At 43.5% G+C, this 18,445-nt stretch overlaps 1 protein-coding gene across 4 annotated transcripts in view; it reads right to left on the bottom strand.

The window, feature by feature from the left end:
- Positions 1 to 18,445, bottom strand: part of ARHGAP6 (Rho GTPase activating protein 6) — a 562,780-nt gene that overhangs the window by 36,229 nt on the left and 508,106 nt on the right. For all 4 annotated transcript variants that reach the window (XM_007517463.3, XM_060183086.1, XM_060183087.1 and 1 more), the window contains 3 exons: positions 11,872 to 11,927; positions 4,915 to 5,065; positions 3,351 to 3,499 (listed from right to left, as the gene is read on the bottom strand). In XM_007517463.3, coding sequence (XP_007517525.1) covers positions 3,351 to 3,499; positions 4,915 to 5,065; positions 11,872 to 11,927 — 356 coding nt within the window. The remainder of the gene's footprint in view (positions 1 to 3,350; positions 3,500 to 4,914; positions 5,066 to 11,871; positions 11,928 to 18,445) is intronic.

Below are 18,445 nucleotides of genomic sequence, written 5' to 3'. Positions count from 1 at the left end.
CTTGGAAAGGAAGAGAAGATAGGACCTTAAAAAGGGGGGCAAATATATACAAATGTAGAAATAATAGTTAATCCATATCTGCAACCTTAGGAAAACGGTTGTCGAGTACAGTGAAGGGATTGGGGAATCCAGAACTCTGGTGGTGGCAACGGTGCAGAGTGGGACCCCTGTTATCTTTGTAATTTTGTAAATCAATCTTCAGTCACTAATCGAATGAAATGAAAAACTTCTGTCAGGTACGTCACTCCTTTTCATATTGCCATTCATACAAAAACTTTCTAATCCAGGCTTTCATTGTCTCTAAGGAATCCATGACACAGACTAGAGGACTTTAGAGGAAACCTTCTGAAGACTCATGGCCTAAAAGAGTAAATCCTCTATCAGTTCCACACAGCCACCCCCAGGCCTCATTTGTAGTTCCTCACCTGGGCATCTCTGTTCCAATCCAAGATGGCCGTGTGAGTTACTGGCACTCCTGGGACTCCTACTAACCATTCCAGAGCAGCAGTGTTTCCTTGCATTTCCCCATGCTGCTCTGAGTTCTGGCTGCTACTCCCACATTTGCAAAGTGTAGGGCAAGAAGGTCTAAAGGCCTTCGTAATCTCTTGCTTCCCTGTATGACTACTGTCTCCAGGATGGTTAGAGTAAACCAGTCTTCTCAAGCACTGTGCTGAGCCACTGCAAGGATCTGGATCCCCAGAGTTTAGATTTGGAGACTCAGACATAGGAAGGTCAGTGAGTGGTCAAGCCAGCAGATGCTCTCCACCAGGCTGCTTCTGCCTGCAGCTCCACCCAGAGGACACTGGGCGCTGTTCAGAGGTAGCCTTGGTTGCTAGTGGCATCAGGTGAGGAGAGGCCAGGGATGCAGTTAAGCTCCCCTACAACCCCAGGGATGCCTCACAGTGTTGTCACCTGCTCTGAAGTGTCAGTCACGTGGATATTGAGAAAGATTGAACTAGATTCCACTTACTGAGGTGTTTTTTTTTTTTTCTAACTCCTTCCTAGCTTCTGTTTCTGCTCTTAGGAGTAAGCCTGGTTGGGGTTGGAAGAACTTTGCTATTGACAGTTATGGGACCTACCTGACTACTAGCAGATGTGACATCTTTGTGTGAATTAGAAGATTTGCACAGAGCGAGTGAAGCTTCTCTTGAGCTAATTTGCAGTCATGTGCTGGGACAGTGTCCCGAATGCTCTGCACATGTGCAGTGGCCATGGGATACGCAGCAGTGCCCTCAAAGATGGAAGACGCAAGTCCACAACGTGCACAGCCAAAAGTGGGGGCCAGCACAGCAGTGAGTTATGTGAGTGCCGGGCCCTCGGTTTCCACCTCTGAGCCTCAGGGACAGTGCTGCCTGCCTTGCCTTAAGGGGGTTGCCTGTGCCGTAGATGTCCCGAGCACACGGTCAGCGTGTGGCAGAAGAAACAGGATGGCAGCTGGGAGTTCAGCATGCAAGTGTCATTTGTATCTGCCCCAGAACATTCTTTTCTTGGTGGCAGCAACAGAGTCATGTTAAGTGTTTGGAATAAAAGAGTGTCCGAAAATGATTCTAGAAAGCAAGCGTTCAATTGGACCATCTCCCTTTTTCATCACAATAGACCCAACTTTCTCACGTAGCACTTAAGACATGCCACAGAGGGAAGTGGCAGATGCTCCTTGTACCTCCAGCGCTTATTATGCCTACTTCAAACGCAGGCTGACACCCAGACCAGCGACATGACTACACACCAATTATGAGAACCCAAGTAGCCCACCGGAGAGCCCTGTCTGCTGAAATGCAGAGCTGGAGCCAGCAGAGATGATGGTTAACCTAGGAGCATTCCAATCTCACAGGAAGGAATGAACAGAGAGGAGGCAGAGGAGGAGGAGGAAGAAGAGAGGGGAGGGGAGGGGAAGGAGGAGGAGAGGAATGCAGAACTGCCTTTGCAGATGAAAGTGAGCAAAGTGATATGTGGACAAACATGGAATTGAATCCACACTACAGCTGAGTTCTGCTTACCAAGGATTTACAAGGAGTGCTTGTGTGGCTGAGTAAGCTTGGAATGCCTCTCGGCTCCTTCTTATGATTTATACTGCATGCTAGTGTATTAAGAATCTGAGGGCTGGGGAGTCCACTATCGAGGAGCAGCATGGCTGTGTGGTATCAAAAAGGAAAGGAGAGGACTGGATATAGCTCAGTAAGTTGAGCGTACACTTTGCCAAACTCAAGGACCCGGGTTCAAGCCCTGAGTGGCCACACAGGAGTGCCAGGAAGCTTCGGGAGTAGCAGAGCAACGCTGAGGTGTCTCCCCTTCTCTCTCTCCCTCTGTCTCTCACTTTCTATCTGGAAAAGTTAAGAGTCTGCTGGGAGCAGAGGAGCTGCACAGGCCGGAAGCCCCAGTGAAGTCCTGGCAGAATAAATAAACAAACAAATACATCCCAGCCTCTTGTTGCGTGAAGATGAAATAGCTTGTTTGCTAAAATGCCACCTGAAGGGACCAGGTGGTGGCGTACTTGGTAAGGTGCACACGTTATACTGTGGATCAAGCCCTGGTCCCACCTGTAGGGGAAAGAATCAGGGGTGGTGAAGCAGTGCTGCAGATCTCTCTCTCTCTCTCTCTCTCTCTCTCTCTCTCTCCTCTTAATTTCTCTCCATCTCTATCCAATACATAAAATAATATAAAATATTTTAAAAAATGTAAAAAGTCATCTGAAATTGAGGCCAGCATCTATGTCGTCAAAAAGTGAGCCTGAAAAAGACTTGGTTGCATGTAAGTATGACCAAAGAGACTCAAGGCCCAAGCCCCCAATAGGGAATCACAGCAGGGTCCGAATGGGGACCCCCCCCACCCCAAAAGAACTTCCCAAAGGACTCCACAGGACTGTGTAGAAGCTGACTACTGTCATGTTTGGTCTCCGAGTCGCGGAAGCAAATGAAACGACCCATAGGCACAGCAACTGCCCTCTTGCTTCCACTTTCCTGGCGTTTCAGGATTGCAAGCCCTCTACTGCTCACTGTCTCGTCTTGTCTTGTCTTCTTTTCACGTCCCCCCCTCCCCCGTGGAAGACTCCTGTAGTGTACACAGAGGGGGATGGGATGTCTTTGAGGACAGAGGAGCTGTTCTCCCTACGTGGGCAGCAGACCATGGGCAGGCCCATTCTGAAATATTTGCTTACTTGTGTTTGTTTTCAGAGAGCTAGAGACCACAGCACTGCTCAGCTCTGGCATATATAAAGCCGAGGATAGAACCCGGGGCCTCAGGCACACAAGTCCTATGCTATCCCACCGAGCTATGACTCCTGCCCTATACTCACCCCCTAAGACAGGGGAAAGGAAGAGTCACAGCAGCTAGAGGAGTGGAGGAGTGCATACCTCTTGCCCATCTTTGCTGACATTGTCGTCGGCGTGGCGGGCCACAATGGCGAGGAACTGGAGAAGGCGGTGGAGGGTGTCGCAGTTGCAGGGAGGTAGAAGGTAGATGAGGAGCTGCAGGGTGCCCAGCTGTTCCTCAGGCTCCAGCACTGAGTGAGAAAGAGGCGCTCCGAGTGAGCCAAAGGGGGGCGCTGCACGACTAGGTGTCAGAGGAGAGCCCCCCCCCCCCAATATTGAGGAAAGGAAGTCAGGTTTCACTCCTCCCCCACTTCCCTGCTGGTTTAGCAATTTAGCAGAGGGTCCCCTGGGGGTTAGAAGAGAAATTGGACCTGGAGAAATGTAATAGCTAGAGAAGGCATTGCAATCCAGCTCTGAGTGGCAGGCAGCTTAATTTCCCGTCCTTTCTTCTCCTCCCTTTCCCTGACATTACTCATCACCTACTTTCAGGACTGGAGCCTTTCAGTTTTGCTAAGCGCTTACTAACAGTGACTGGCGAAGACTCAAAAGCTGGAAGGAAAAGATTTGAGGCCCTTTTCTCTTGGCGATAAACAAAGGATCGACTTTTGATTGGCAATAGCCCAGACACAGTACAATGCCGGTGTCCCCTCTTTTGTGAGCCTACTTTGAATGCAGCACCAGAGGAAGAAACACAGGAGGCCCAGGCAAGTTCTCCTTTTGCTCCCTCCTCTTCTCCTCTGTGGAATCGGAACCCATGACCCTAAAACAACCACACTGAGTTGCCCGGACTGCTTCCCCTGCTATGCTGCCTGCTCCCTTTCTCCCTCTGGGTACCTGCGGCTTCCCCCTCCCCAAGCTGGGAGGGCCAACACCTATGTAGGCAAGACTCAAAGTGAACTCTTGCTGTTCCTCTAAAGCCTCCCTTTATAGCTCTTCCTAAGGCCATTTCCAAGAGCCCCAGTATTGATGATTTCCATCTTTTCATTACAGCTTTCTTCTTGGTGATTCTCCCCAGGAGAAATATTTAGAAAATTCTCGAAGAATGAAGTCAAAAGAAAAAAATTTGTGGAACTCTAAAAATGTATATTCTGGGGCATAAGATGATAGCACCAGCCTGTGATCTTAGATCTGACTCCAAAGCACACTTTGCGAAAAGCAATTTACTTAAAATTAAATAAAAAAAAAAAGAAAATTCTCTGGGAGTCGGGCGGTAGTGCAGCGGGTTAAGCGCATGTGGTGCTAAGCGCAAGGACCGGTCTAGGTCTAAGGGTCCCAGCTCGAGCCCCTGGCTCCCCACCTGCAGGGGACTCGCTTTACAAGCCCCGGGAAGCAGGTCTGCAGGTGTCTATCCTTTTGTCCCCCTCTGTCTTCCCCTCCTCGCTCCATTTCTCTCTGTTCTATCCAACAATGACAACAATAATAACTACAACAACAACAAAAAGGGAAAAATAAATAAAATTTAAAAATAAAGAAATTAATTAAAAAAGAGAAAATTCTCCAGATGGCCCACTCATGCAGGGGAAAGACATGCACAAAGCGTCGATGGGCCCACTGGGCACCCCTGAAGTCCAGGCACATACCCCCAACAAAGGGTGATCTTACGCACAGAGAGTGTTGATGAAAGCCGTGTACAACTCCCTGGTAAGGAGGGGATCTGGCATGTCCCTCAGGAACTCCTTCAACAAAGCGGCGACATCATGGACGCTGTGCTCTTCCTCCAGAGTCACATCCACTCCACGGTCAAATTCCTCACGTAACTGGGGGGGGAGAATCAGTAGTTTACTTGGTCATTTTGCAGTACCATATACAGTACCTTGATACCTTGATGCCCAGTGCCCTGCAAACATGCTGTGACTGGCAGCAGTTGGTATGCTATTTCCACAGACTGAGGAAGAAATAGACATGTCACCTTGATCTATAGGGTCGATACAACGCAGTAGCATGTGCACGCTTTTCTGTCTTTCTTTGTATTATCAACATGGTTATCGCTGAGGGTCGGAGGGGGCACTATGCACCCACCACTGCTAGTGCCCATCCCCCCACTCTTCCTATTATACTTGATAGGACAGAGAGAAATTGAGGAGGGGGGGGTAGAGAGGGAGAGAGAAAGATAGGCACCTGCAGATCTTCACCACTGATAAAGTTTCTCCCCTGCAGGTGACAATACAAAGAAAGACAAAAAAGTGGGAGGGATTAATCAATTCATTATATAGTACTTCTGCATGTCAGAAATCCTATGGTAATGGAATTTTGACATTTTACAAAAAAAACCAAAGAGATCTACTTGTAAACAATGAAATTTAAAATCCTGGTAAGTTATTCATGACTAAGACTTGAAAGAAGATAATATCCAAATAAAAGCTACCCCAGACTTGTGAAAGCAGACTTATTAGCAATTTCCAGAAGGATTTCCTGCCTTAATCATTATGTCTATTAGCATTTGTAGCAACAGGTAAACATAATAGCAAGAAGCAAATCATAACTTGACACCTTATTTTCATCGCTGACATCTCCAACTCTCTTATGTATTGTCTGCTGTGGAAATGATGGGATGTGTTCCTGGATGTACTCTAAGTAACAAAATCCTCAGAGAATTAATTTTTCTACCATTCACTCATCCCTTCATTTAGCAGAGAAAGACTGCACACAGTTCCAGGTCTCGAAATTCAGTGTCGAATAAAGACATGAAGTCCTTTCTTCCCCCTACTTCTTCAGTTGATAGAAAAACAGGTGATAAAGTGATCCCACAGAAGGTCATCTTTACATATTGTGGCAACTGCTCTAGAGAAAATGTATAGGGTGCACTAAGAGGTGATGTAACAAAGTGAAATGGTGAACTAGAACATATTTCATAATGGACATCTAGACCTAAAATAAACATAACTTATAATTTTACTGGCTAATCCTTAAATAAATCTCCATGAGAAGGTTTTCCCCTTGGTGGATCCAGATGTTACTGACATTATTTCTGGCACTCAGCTCACCTCCATCCAGTGAGAATGCCCATTTCTGACTTGCTTTGTTCATCAAATCTAGACAACATGTCACTAGTGTGCATCAAATCCAGGACACCTGGATTTGGTTAGTGTGCATCGGATAGCAGAAGGACCATTCAAAACACACCATGTGTCTTTTCTAAGTAAGAGAGTGTGTGCACACACATGCAGAATGAAAGAACTGTGTGGAAAGGGCATGCTCTAAATTGTGTGATTGTGAATTTAACACTGATCTTGAAATATAAACTTAAGATATAGAAATGTATTCAGGACTTGAAAGACTCTCAGTAAGGCGGTGTAAAATATACAAAAAAAAAAATCCACACAGAATTACAGGACACTTTGAGTGCACATCAGACTCAAATGACAAGTGTAAAAAGTAAAGTCAATGAGACAGAGAATATAAGGACTAGTATAGAATATAAGGACTACTCCTTATATTCTGAGAATTCAATGATAATGGAGAAGAAAGGTTTAGAAAAAATGAAGCAACTATTCAAGAGATTGAAGACTGTCAGCAAAAAAACAGAATTATAGGAGTCTCAGGAAAGGAGAGAAAGAAGTGAGTAGAAACCATATTGAAATAAATAATACTAGAACATTTTTTTAAAAATCTGCGATATGGTCAGTATATAGATATTTAGGAAACAGAGAGAACTTCCAAATTCCTAAACCCAAATAGACCCACATCAAGATACATCGTTGTGAAACTTTCAAAAGTCAAGGACAAAGAAAACATTTTACAAGCTTCCAGGGAAAAGAAGAATATAACTTGAAAAAGAACTATAATCACACTTATCAAACTATAATCAGACTTTTCTGTATTAACTGTGGAAGCCAGGAAAGAGTGGAGTGGTCTATTCAAGGTTTTATAAAGAACAACAACTACCAACCACATATTCTTTACCTACAAGATTATCATTCAAATATGAAGGAGCAATCAAAACAGTACCAGGCATACAAAACCAAAGGGGTTTACCATTACCGGATCTGCCTTGCAAGAGTTACTGAAAGGTATGCCATAGAGTAAGAAACAAGGAACATTTAATGCTCAATAAGGTCATACACAGTGAAACAGACCCAGAAACACAAGTCATAGTAACATGAAACAACTTGAAAGTATGAAACGGATAGAGGATGTTCAAGCAAAGAGCGGTGAGATGAGAAGAGTTAAAAAAAAAAGGACTCTCATGGATATGAACAGAATACTCATGAAAGAAGAGATCCAAAAGACCAACAGACATATTAAAAAATGTTCCAAGTCACTGTTTGTCAGAAAAATACAAATACAGACAACAATGAGATACTACTTCACCCCTGTGGGAATGTCATACATCAGAAATGACAGCAGCAACAAATCCTGGAGAGGTTTTCGGGGACAAAGCAACCCTCCTGCACTGCTGGTGGGAAGGTAAATTGGTCCAAACCCTGTGGAGAGCAGTCTGGAGAACTCTCAGAAGGCTAGAAGTGGACCTACCTTATGGCCCTGCAATTCCTCTCCTGGGGATATGTCCTAAGGAACTAAGCACACCCATCCAAAAAGATTTATGTATACCTATGTTCATAGCAGCACAATTTATAATAGCTAAAACCTGGATGCAACCCAGATGTCCAACAACAGACGGCTAAGAAAGTTGTGGCATATATACACAACGGAGTACTACTCAGCTGTTAAGAATGATGAAGTCACCTTCTTCACCTCATCTTGGATGGAGATTGAAGGAATATTAAGTAAGAAAAAGCCAGAAAGAGAAGGATGAATATGGGACAATATTACTCATATACAGAGGCTGACAAATAAGGACAGAAAAGGAAAACGCAAAGCAGAACTTGGTTGGTGTATTGCATTAAAGTAAAGAACTCTTGGGGGTGGGGGGGGGGCTTTCAGATCCTGAAAGGTGCTGATGGTGGAGGAGAACCTAGGCTGGGAGTGAGAGTGTTTTGCAGAAAACAGAGAAATTTTACACAGGTACCATCAACTCAATTTACTGTAAATCATTAATCTACCCAATAAAAATAAAATGAAGACTCTCTTAGATGTACTTATATATTATATAAATTGTATATTTATTTATGCATAATACATTTATTTTTATTTTATTTTATTTATTTATTTTTTCCTCCAGGGTTATTGCTGGGCTCGGTGCCTACACCATGAATCCACCGCTCCTGGAGGCCATTTTTTTTCCCGCTTTTGTTGCCCTTGTTGTATTTTTATTATTTTTTAAAAATTTATTCATTCCCTTTGGTTGCCCTTGTTGTTTTACTGTTGTAGTTATTATTGTTGTTGACATTGTTGGATAGGACAGAGAGAAATGGAGAGAGGACGGGAAGACAGAGGGGGAGAGAAAGATAGACACCTGCAGGCCTGTGGAGTGACTCCCCTGCAGGTGGGGAGCTGGGGGCTCAAATGAGATCCTTATGCCGGTCCTTGTGCTTTCCACCACGTGCACTTAATCTGCTGTGCTACCGCCTGACTCCCTGCATAATACATTTAAATGCATACAGTTCTTGATGACTTTTTAAATTATATCATTTTTCTTTCAAATATTTTTTACTCTTTCCTATATAGTTTTTTCTCATCCTTCTTCTAAAAAAATTTTTTTTTTTAGATTTTATTTATTGATTGAGAAAGGAGAGAGAGAGAAAGAACCAGACATCATTCTGGTACATGTGCTGCCGGGAATTGAACTCAGGACCTCATGCTTGAGAGTCTAGTGCCTTAGCCACTGCGCCACCTCCCGGACCACTTTCTCATCCTTCTTATCATGTATAATATCTTGTCATTCTTTAATTTTCTGTTTGTGTTCAATGACTTTTATTGCTGCAGTTTCAATCTGTACCAAATGACCTGCATTTCTCTGACAGTTAGTTACTGGATGGTTTCACTCATATGTATAATATAATGAACTGAAACACATGAACTTGTGAAAAAGAAAAAACAATCGAAGTCAAACTGTCACTAAGATTTTCTTGAAAACTATGGTGGTTATCCTTGCAGGGAGGGGGGAGAGCCAGGGAAGGGGAGAGAGGGCACAGAACTGTGGTGGTGGGTGCACTGTGGAAGTATTCACCTGTGATCGTATGACTTCAATCTTGTAAGCCCTCATTATAATTTATATAATTATATATTATTTTAACTATTATAATCTTATAAGCCATATAAAAATTAAAAAAGAAAAACTCAGCAAGGAAATAATGACGTAAATAAAAACACAGATGAGATGGTTTTAATAGGTCTATGCAAAAATTTCCTCCACAAATGAAATAAACAAAAAAAAAAGAGCTGCTATTTTTCTTTATTTAATTTAAATCGAATTAGGTCTTGCTTTACATTTTCATGTTATCAAGATTATGTGTTCCATATTTTTAGTTTATCTCAATTTGTTTTTTATTAGGCCATATGATTTAATAAATAATCTCAATTTTTCTTCAAAGAGCAGAAGGGTCTGAGAACCATTCTTTACCGAGATGTGGTTATCTAGAATTTATTACAATAAACACATATCTGTGGTCTATTTCTCAATATCTAAGAAAGAAAATTGCTACCACTCTGTTTCTGCCTCTTCCTTTTTGTGTTTAATTGTACTAATTTTTGTCTATGGCATAAACTATGTTTTCTCGTTAAAAAAAAACAGTGATTTGATTCTCACAGTGGCTTATCTGTGATCTTGAATTAGTCACTTTTTAAATATTTTATTTATTTATTTTATTTTGGATACACAGAGAGAAATTGCAAGAGAATGGGGAGACAGAGAGGGAGGGAAAGAGGAAGGAAAGGAATGGGAGAGAGAGAGAGAGAGAGAGAGAGAGAGAGAGAGAGAGAGAGAGAGAGACCGAGACCTGCATCTACTGTTTTGTTGCTCATGAAATTTCCCACTGAAGGTGGGGACCGGGGCTTGAACCTAGGTTGTCGTATGCTTTACATTGGCTTGTTCTAGCCCTCCCCCTCCAAGAGAATTGGATGAGTCCTGTTAATTTCGCGGGCCTGCTTGGCCCCGCCCCAAGGGACCCTGGGAGAGGGTTCCTGAGTCCGAGAGTTCCTGAGTTCCCCGAGTGACAGAGTTCCTGAGGTCCGGAGTTCGAGAGTGTGAGGGTGCGAGAGTTTCAGAGTTCGAGAGTAAGAGAGGGTTCCTGAGTCCGAGAGTTCTTGAGTTCCTGAGTTCGAGAGTTTCAGGGTTACAGAGTAAGAGAGAGTGCCAGAGAGACAGAGTTCCTGGGTTCCTGAGTTCCAGAGTAAGAGAAAGAGTGCTTGCGCCGCCGCAAAGAGAGCAGAGTTCTGTTTGGTGATTAGTTTGTCTTAGTTTATGAATAGTTCCTCCTGAATAAAGAAATACAGCTTCCCTGCCCAGCCGTTGTCTCCGCGTCTCTGTTCACCACCGTGAAGCTAGCCGGCCCGGCAAGAGCCTCCGAAATTTTAACAACACTAGGTCCTTGCATACTGTATTATGTGATGTGCTCTAGCAGGTGTGCCACTGCCCGCCCCCTTTGAATTAGTTTCTTAATTTCTCTAAGCCTTGAAAGAAGAGGGTTAAGGGGTGACTCTCTCAGCTGGTGGGTGGATTCAATGAGATCATATACATCCTGACCCTGCACAGGTAAAAGGTGTAGGAAATGTGTCTATACTACTTCCTTCCTGCAAGTACTGTTGGAAAATACTAGCTTTTCTATAATCTCTTGTGTGACTTCTAAAATCCATGAAACCACAGAAACAGAAAATGTCTTTTTTTTTTTTTTTGAAAGACCCTTTTGTCTTGACAAAAGAAATATGAGAGGGCATTTATTTCAGTTAGTGTCAATGCTGTAAACAAGCATTATTTCTTTAGAGTCATCCAACTAAACATTATTTTCACTTATCTTCATTTGTTTGTTTGTTTGTTTTGAATTGCTGAGTTCCTTCCTTCTGTTCCAACCAGTGGAGGAAAAATGACATTTGAATTTTCTTTCAGCCAACAAATGGATTCTTTTCTCAAAGGATGGCCTGCTTTTTATGAAGCTACCACTAACACAAGTATCTGCCTGATCATAGGAACTTATTCCTGAAGGTCTAATATCCAAGCTTTGTTGCACAGGCTGAAGGAAAGTTAAGGAAGGATAGTCCCTACATGAAAAATGAGTTGGGGATTGATGGCTCCGTGAAAATGCGGTAAGAAACATTTGTTTTTGAGGAAGTAAAGCTCTGATATCTTATATGAAGAGAATGTTACCGGCACGATTTATACTGCAGCTTAGTAAAAGTGGGTGTCACACAGCTGGTTTTCATCTCCTATCAATGGGTAGGTGAATCTCTCTGTACTCCTGTTCTTATAGTTTCAGCCTGTTTGGCTGTACATGGTCTGGCCACAGCCTTGCGTTTGTCTTTCAGTTATTTGAACCTAACTGTAACATACTTTCCTACACTTCTGACTTGTTGCCTTATACCTCTTGGGACTCAATTATACTCCAGTTGGTTGGAGGGTACAGAATAGATATCAGAAATGAATTTATATAAGCTTGAACTTTGCACAGTGACTTAACTGGAAGTCAAGTTAAATGTGTAATGTAATCAACCACTCCTTTTCACTTACTTGTCTCACTCTCTTTTTTGAGCTCCCAACACGGAATATTCCCACTGTCTGCAGGCCTGCAAATAAGAAAACAAAATCAACAGTCCTGTTGCATGGCTTGAAATCTGGAATGAAACAGATACATAAGAGAATGCCAGCACAACTCCTTAACACAGAGAGCAACCACAATTTGAGCATGTATACTAATGCTTACATATCCTGCACATTATTCTCCAGATACTTAAAGGTTAGACACACACACACACACACACACACCCATATCCTTTATGCTACATGTTTCCGATGGCAGGTGTTACGAGATAGTATACATTTTCTTTTTTTTAATATTTATTTTATTTATTTATTCCCTTTTGTTGCCCTTGTTGTTTTATTGTTGTAGTTATTGTTGTTGTTGTTGTTGGATAGGACAGAGAGAAATGGAGAGAGGAGGGGAAGACAGAGAGGAGGAGAGAAAGATAGACACCTGCAGACCTGCTTCACCGCCTGTGAAGCGACTCCCCTGCAGGTGGGGAGCTGGGGTTTGAACCGGGATCCTTATGCCGGTCCTTGTGCTTTGTGCCACCTGCGCTTAACCCACTGCGCTACAGCCTGACTCCCAGTATACATTTTCATACCTTCTCCACAGGAAAAGTGTAAATTTTCTTCATTATTCAGAAGACTTACTTAATCATAGGTTTTTATATGGATTTTCAATCCCTCATCAATTTTGAAGTAGATTTGGCTTTACTGATCATAATTCAAACATGCTTATTAAAGAAAATCTACAAAATGCTGAAAATTTTAAAAAAATAATATAATTTAAAATATCTAATACAAAAATAATAACTCTTATGACTGGTTTATTTCCATCCAGACTCTTATCTATAAAAAGTTTTTCTTTTACATCATCAAAAGTATACACACACACACACACACACACACACACACACACACACACACACACCCCGCTATGGGTTTCCACTCAATATTATGCATATATATTGATTCCAGGACTGTTTTAAGGTTTCACATCTTCATGATTCCATTGTTCCCATTAGACTTGATTTTTTTCCAGATTTGGCCAGTGGTGGTGGGGTGGGGAGAAGGAAGGGAGAGAGGGAGAGGGAGAGGGAGAGGGAGAGGGAGAGGGAGAGGGAGAGGGAGAGGGAGAGGGAAGGAGAAAGAGATAGGGATGAGACACTGTAGCACCCGTACACTGTACACTGCTTGGGAATCTTCCTCTGTGCATGGTTCTCCCATGTGGCGGTCAGGGCCTCAGCCCAGGCGCTTGTTCTTGGCGAAGTTGGGTAAAATGTGCACTCCACTGGGCGAGCCATCTCCACTCCCCCCAAGACTCTGTATGTCAGTGAATAGTTTGCCTGTATGACACCCAAACTGGATGCAGAGTACTCTACTGTATGATTGTGCCAAAAATCTACATTGCACACAGCACAGGGATGTTCCAGGTTTCCCCCCATTCTATTTTTCCTCTTCTTCCTCCTCTCCTCCTCCTCCTCCATCATCATCATCATCATCATCATTATTATTACCCATCATCATCATCATCATCATCATCATTATTATTATTGCCTCCAGGGCCATCACTGGGGCTTGGTGCCTGCACTGCAAATCCACCGCTCCTAGAGGCCATCTTTCCCATCTTGTTGCCCCTGTTGTAGTTGCCATCACTGTCATAGCTGTCATTGTTGTTGGATAGGACAGAGACAAAGGGAGATAGGAGGGGAAGACAGAGAGGGGGAGAGAAAGATAGACACCTGCAGACCTGCTTTACTGCCCATGAAGCGACCCCCCCATGCAGGTGGGGAGCTGGGGGCTCAAACTGGGATCCCTAAGCCAGTCCTTGCTCTTCACATCATGTGAGCTCAACCGACTATGCTACCGCCCAGCCCCCTCCCCTTTCTTTTAAATAAATAAAAAAAAAAGGAACTACCTCACTTTGCTTAAGTCATGTTTTATCTCTCTTGGTGAATTTTATAGTCTTCTTAATGCAGATAATCCGGACACAGTTTGACATTAATATGCATGCATTATTTTGTTCTTATAACATATAACTGATTATTAGTGCTCTTACACAGGAAAGTGATACCTTTTTGTGGGTTTCTTTTGTGTTTTTGACACATAATATGTAGGTATAAGACTTTTTTTTTTTTTAAGTTGGTGATCCAGAGAGAATTTTTTTTAAAAACCCTAACTTTTTTTTATTAATTTTTTATATTTATTTTATTTATTTATTCCCTTTTGTTGCCCTTGTTGTTTTATTGTTGTAGTTATTATTGTTGTTGTCGTTGTTGGATAGGACAGAGAGAAACGGAGAGAGGAGGGGAAGACAGAGAGGAGGAGAGAAAGACAGACACCTGCAGACCTGCTTCACCACCTGTGAAGCGACTCCCCTGCAGGTGGGGAGCCGGGGTTCAAACCGGGATCCTTATGCCGGTCCTTGTGCTTTGCACTACCTGCGCTTAGCCCGCTGCGCTACAGCCCGACTCCCAATCCAGAGAGATTTTTTTTTTAATTTTTTAAATTTTATTTATTCCCTTTTGTTGCCCTTGTTGTTTTATTGTTGTAGTTATTATTGTTGTCGTCGTTGTTGGATAAGACAGAGAGAAATGGAGAGAGGAGGGGAAGACAGAGAGGGGGAGAGAAAGACAGACACCTGCAGACCTGCTTCACTGCCTGGGAAGCGACTCCCCTGCAGGTGGGGAGCCGGGGCCCAGAGAGAATTTTATATTGCCACCAGGGCTTGGTGCCTGCACAAAGAATTCACTGCTCCCAAGGCCATTTTTTTCCCTTTTATTCTCCTCTCTTTTTATTTTGGATAAAGACTGAGAGAAATTAAGTGGGAAGTGGAGAAAGAAGAGAGAGAGAAAGAAACAGTGGCAGTACTGCTCCACCGCTCTACTGAAGCTTTCCCCTTGCAGATGGGGGCCGGAGACTTGAACCCGAATCTGGTTCCATGCTGTTGGTAACATGTGTGCTCTACCGGGTGCACCGCTACCCTAGCCCTTCCAGGACTTCTCAAAATTTTTTATTTTTTTTACTGGAGCACTCAAAGCTCTGGTTTATAGTGGTGTGGAGGATTTGACCTAGGCCTTTGGAATGTCAGGCATGAATCTCTTTGCATAACCATTATGCTATCTACCCCCATCCTGGAATTTGTTGTTGTTATGAATGGTAAGCATCCATAAAAACTCATTTATCAGTTGTGTAAATTAAAGCTATTATCCTGATACAGCTATATGTAAATAGCATTAAATGACATAAATCGTGGTGAGGACTTGTATGATACAGCAAATCCTAACCATGGGATTTTCAAAGTAAACCAAATTTCCAAATAACTTCTTTACAGTAACAGCTATCTATTGTCTTCTTAAACTCTTTTTTAAAAAATATTTTATTTTATTTATTCCCTTTCGTTGCCCTTGTTGTTTTATTGTTGTAGTTGTTATTGTTGTTGTCGTTGTTGGATAGGACAGAGAGAAATGGAGAGAGGAGGGGAAGACAGAGAGGAGGAGAGAAAGACAGACACCTGCAGACCTGCTTCACCGCCTGTGAAGCGACTCCCCTGCAGGTGGGGAGCCGGGGTTCAAACCGGGATCCTTATGCCGGTCCTTGTGCTTTGCGCCACCTGCGCTTAACCTGCTGTGCTACAGCCCGACTCCCCTTCTTAAACTCTTAAGACAGCAGGAACTTTCCCCTTTCTCTATAAACCCATATTTCTCCCAGTCCTGGAGCGGCTGGAGCGGCTCCTTTTCCTTCACGCTTCACTCCATCCATACCATTTGCTACCGCATCTGCTGAGCTCAACCAGATCAAGGCAGCCAGCACCACCTCGACATGTTTCACTTTGGATTGTGTCCAGAGACGCCAGCTGTGGAGTGTCAACCCTTCAGCTCCATTATTCTGGTGAGACCTGTCCTCGCTCAGAGGAGTTCTCAATTCCATTTTGGGTGGTGCACTTCCTAACAAAGCCACAGAACCTAAATATAGAGCAAGGTCCATGAGATAGAGCACATGTGCACATGTATCCATAACTTAGGGGAAAATATAGACCTTGAAGTAGAAGTACACAATAGTTTGCAGTGACTTAATAAGTGCAGCAAGCAAGTAGAAAGACCTAGAAGAGACCATTTTAAATTATTTCTTTAAATATTTTTTATTATATTTATTTATTGGATAGAGACAGGCAGAAATTGAGAAGGAAGGGGAAGACAGAGAGGGAGAGAGTCACCTGCAGCACTGTTTCACCACTCGTGAAGCTTTCTCCCTGCAGGTGGGGACTGGGGGCTTGAACCTGGGTCCTTGCACACCCGTAGCATGTTCGCTCAACCAGGTGCACCACCATCCAACCCCCGAAAAGACACATTTTAAATTAAGTACCATACATACTTAATCAAATAGCTTCTACTTAGACCTAGATACCCCCCACACCTACTTCCTGTTTCACTTCCCTCAGTTAATCCAAGGCTACCCTTGTCAGACAAAGAAAGGACTACAAAAGCTGGATAAGGGGGGCAAGAGACTGGCACACTTTAATGATGGCTCTCTGGTCACCACCAAGCCACCCCATCATCTGGGGCCCTAGTCAGGGAGTCCTGGGATTCCCCCATAGACATGATGGGCCTAACAGATCCCTCTCACCACTGTCACTGGTCTTCTCCACCAGGAACAACATAGTGGACCCTCTTGTGGGCCTCTACAGGACCTTGCTGTCCCTCAGTGTGGGTCAACAATGGTAGGGACCACCCTACCTGCCAAAGGGAAGTTGGGCCGACATTCTCTGCTACTTGAGGAAGACGGGTCCTGAAATTAGTACAGTCTGGAACGCCCCTCACTATGTATGGCCAGAGAATGTGAGCTCAGATCTACAGGGATGCAGAGGTTACACAGACTCCTGTGCTGAATATGGGCCCCAGATCAAATTGATGGGGTTTACAATTAATGATAGTTACATACTTTCCCCATACTTGGGAGCTACTCTCTCCCCTGAGCCAGCTTTCTAGTCCTATTTCTCTCTCTCACACCATCTCCCCAGACAATACCTTTGGCCCACCTGCATGTTAGCTGTCGGGCTCAGGCAAAAATTAGTAAAGTGGAATAGACCTAAAATAGACCTACTAGCTTTTTCCAAAATGGAGACCCCCCAAATCTCATTTTCTCTATTCTTACCTTTAGGTTCCTGATTATTAAACAATTTGTTCTGCTTTCTATCTCAATGCTTTTCAGCCACCAAGTTACAGATGCTACCATGATGCCAACCTGACTTCCCTGGGCAGACGACCTCACCCATGTGTCCTGGAACCCCAACTCCCCAGAGCCCTGCCCCAACTAGGGAAAGATAGAAACAGTCTGGGAGTATGGATCCACCTGCCAATGCCCATGTCCATCGGAGAAGCAATTACAGAAGCCAGAACTCCCACCTTCTGCACCCCAAAATGATCGTGGGTCCATACTCCCAGAGGGATAAAGAACAGGGAGGCTTCCAATGGAGGGGATACGATATAGAACTCTGGTGGTGGGAATTGTGTGGAACTGTACCCCTCTAATCTTATGGTCTTGTCGATCATTATTAAATAACAATAAAAAACCATTATCCTAATTTTCAGAACAATCTCAGAGAATCACGGTGAGAGGCTAGTCGCTGCCGATTTGCACAAACACACATTGGTGCTTTGCTCTTGGATGGGATTTTGCTTTGAATATATTTTCAGAAGACTTCCTCACTCTCCTTTCACTGCCACCAACCTGTCTGCCTTATAACTGAGTCCAACCCGCAGTCCAATTTATTACTTCTGCCTCTGTGGGTGAGTGGAGCCAGGCTCATCACACTACTTAGGGTCAAATACAGAATTCTATTTCTTCACCTGCAAAAACGAGCATAATGAGCATCCACCTCCAAAGCTGTGGTGTGGCTCCATTAATTAGCATGGATGAGCAACTTAGAATCCTCTCTGGCACCTGCTACTGCACAGAGAGAAACAGGCTCCAACAGCACTGAACGAGGCTCTCTGCAGAAGAGAAGACTTGAATGTGATAACAGCTCTTAGCAATTTTAATTGCGGCTACACTTACTTTCTTCTTCTCCAAGGCTTTCTGAATAGTCGAAATTGCTGCCTAAGAGCCTATATCATGGGAGACCATTTGCTACACAGGCAGGACTATTCATTTGGCTGAGTTCTGCCAGGCTGCTCAGAAATGCCCGGAGAGTACTTTTCCATTTGGTAAAAGAGACAGTGATTTGAAAAGAACATGCTAATGATCAAGAGCTGTAATTCCTATCTATCTCATTCAATTACAATAACTTTTAAGTTGTTCTAATCAATTACTTTATATTAAGTAGAGCAAAAGATGGCCTTCAGATGGTCAGCACCATTCCCTGGCATACGCCTTACACAGGCTAGGCATAGAGCAGCCTTGGTCAAAACTGGTGCCCACGGAGCCAGGCAGAGATCTGGCACAGAAATGGGACTCTGCGGTGTCTTCTCCCAGAAATGACATGATCACCTTCCTCTCCTTTTCATCAAAACTGAAATGAAAACTGGATTCAAAGAGCCTGGGTCTCAGGCTTAGGGAATCG

This window comes from Erinaceus europaeus, chromosome X (assembly GCF_950295315.1).
Source record: "Erinaceus europaeus chromosome X, mEriEur2.1, whole genome shotgun sequence".
NCBI lineage: Eukaryota > Metazoa > Chordata > Mammalia > Eulipotyphla > Erinaceidae > Erinaceus > Erinaceus europaeus.
The sequence above is the reverse complement of the archived record's forward strand: the minus strand, read 5'-3'. Positions and strand labels throughout refer to the sequence as shown.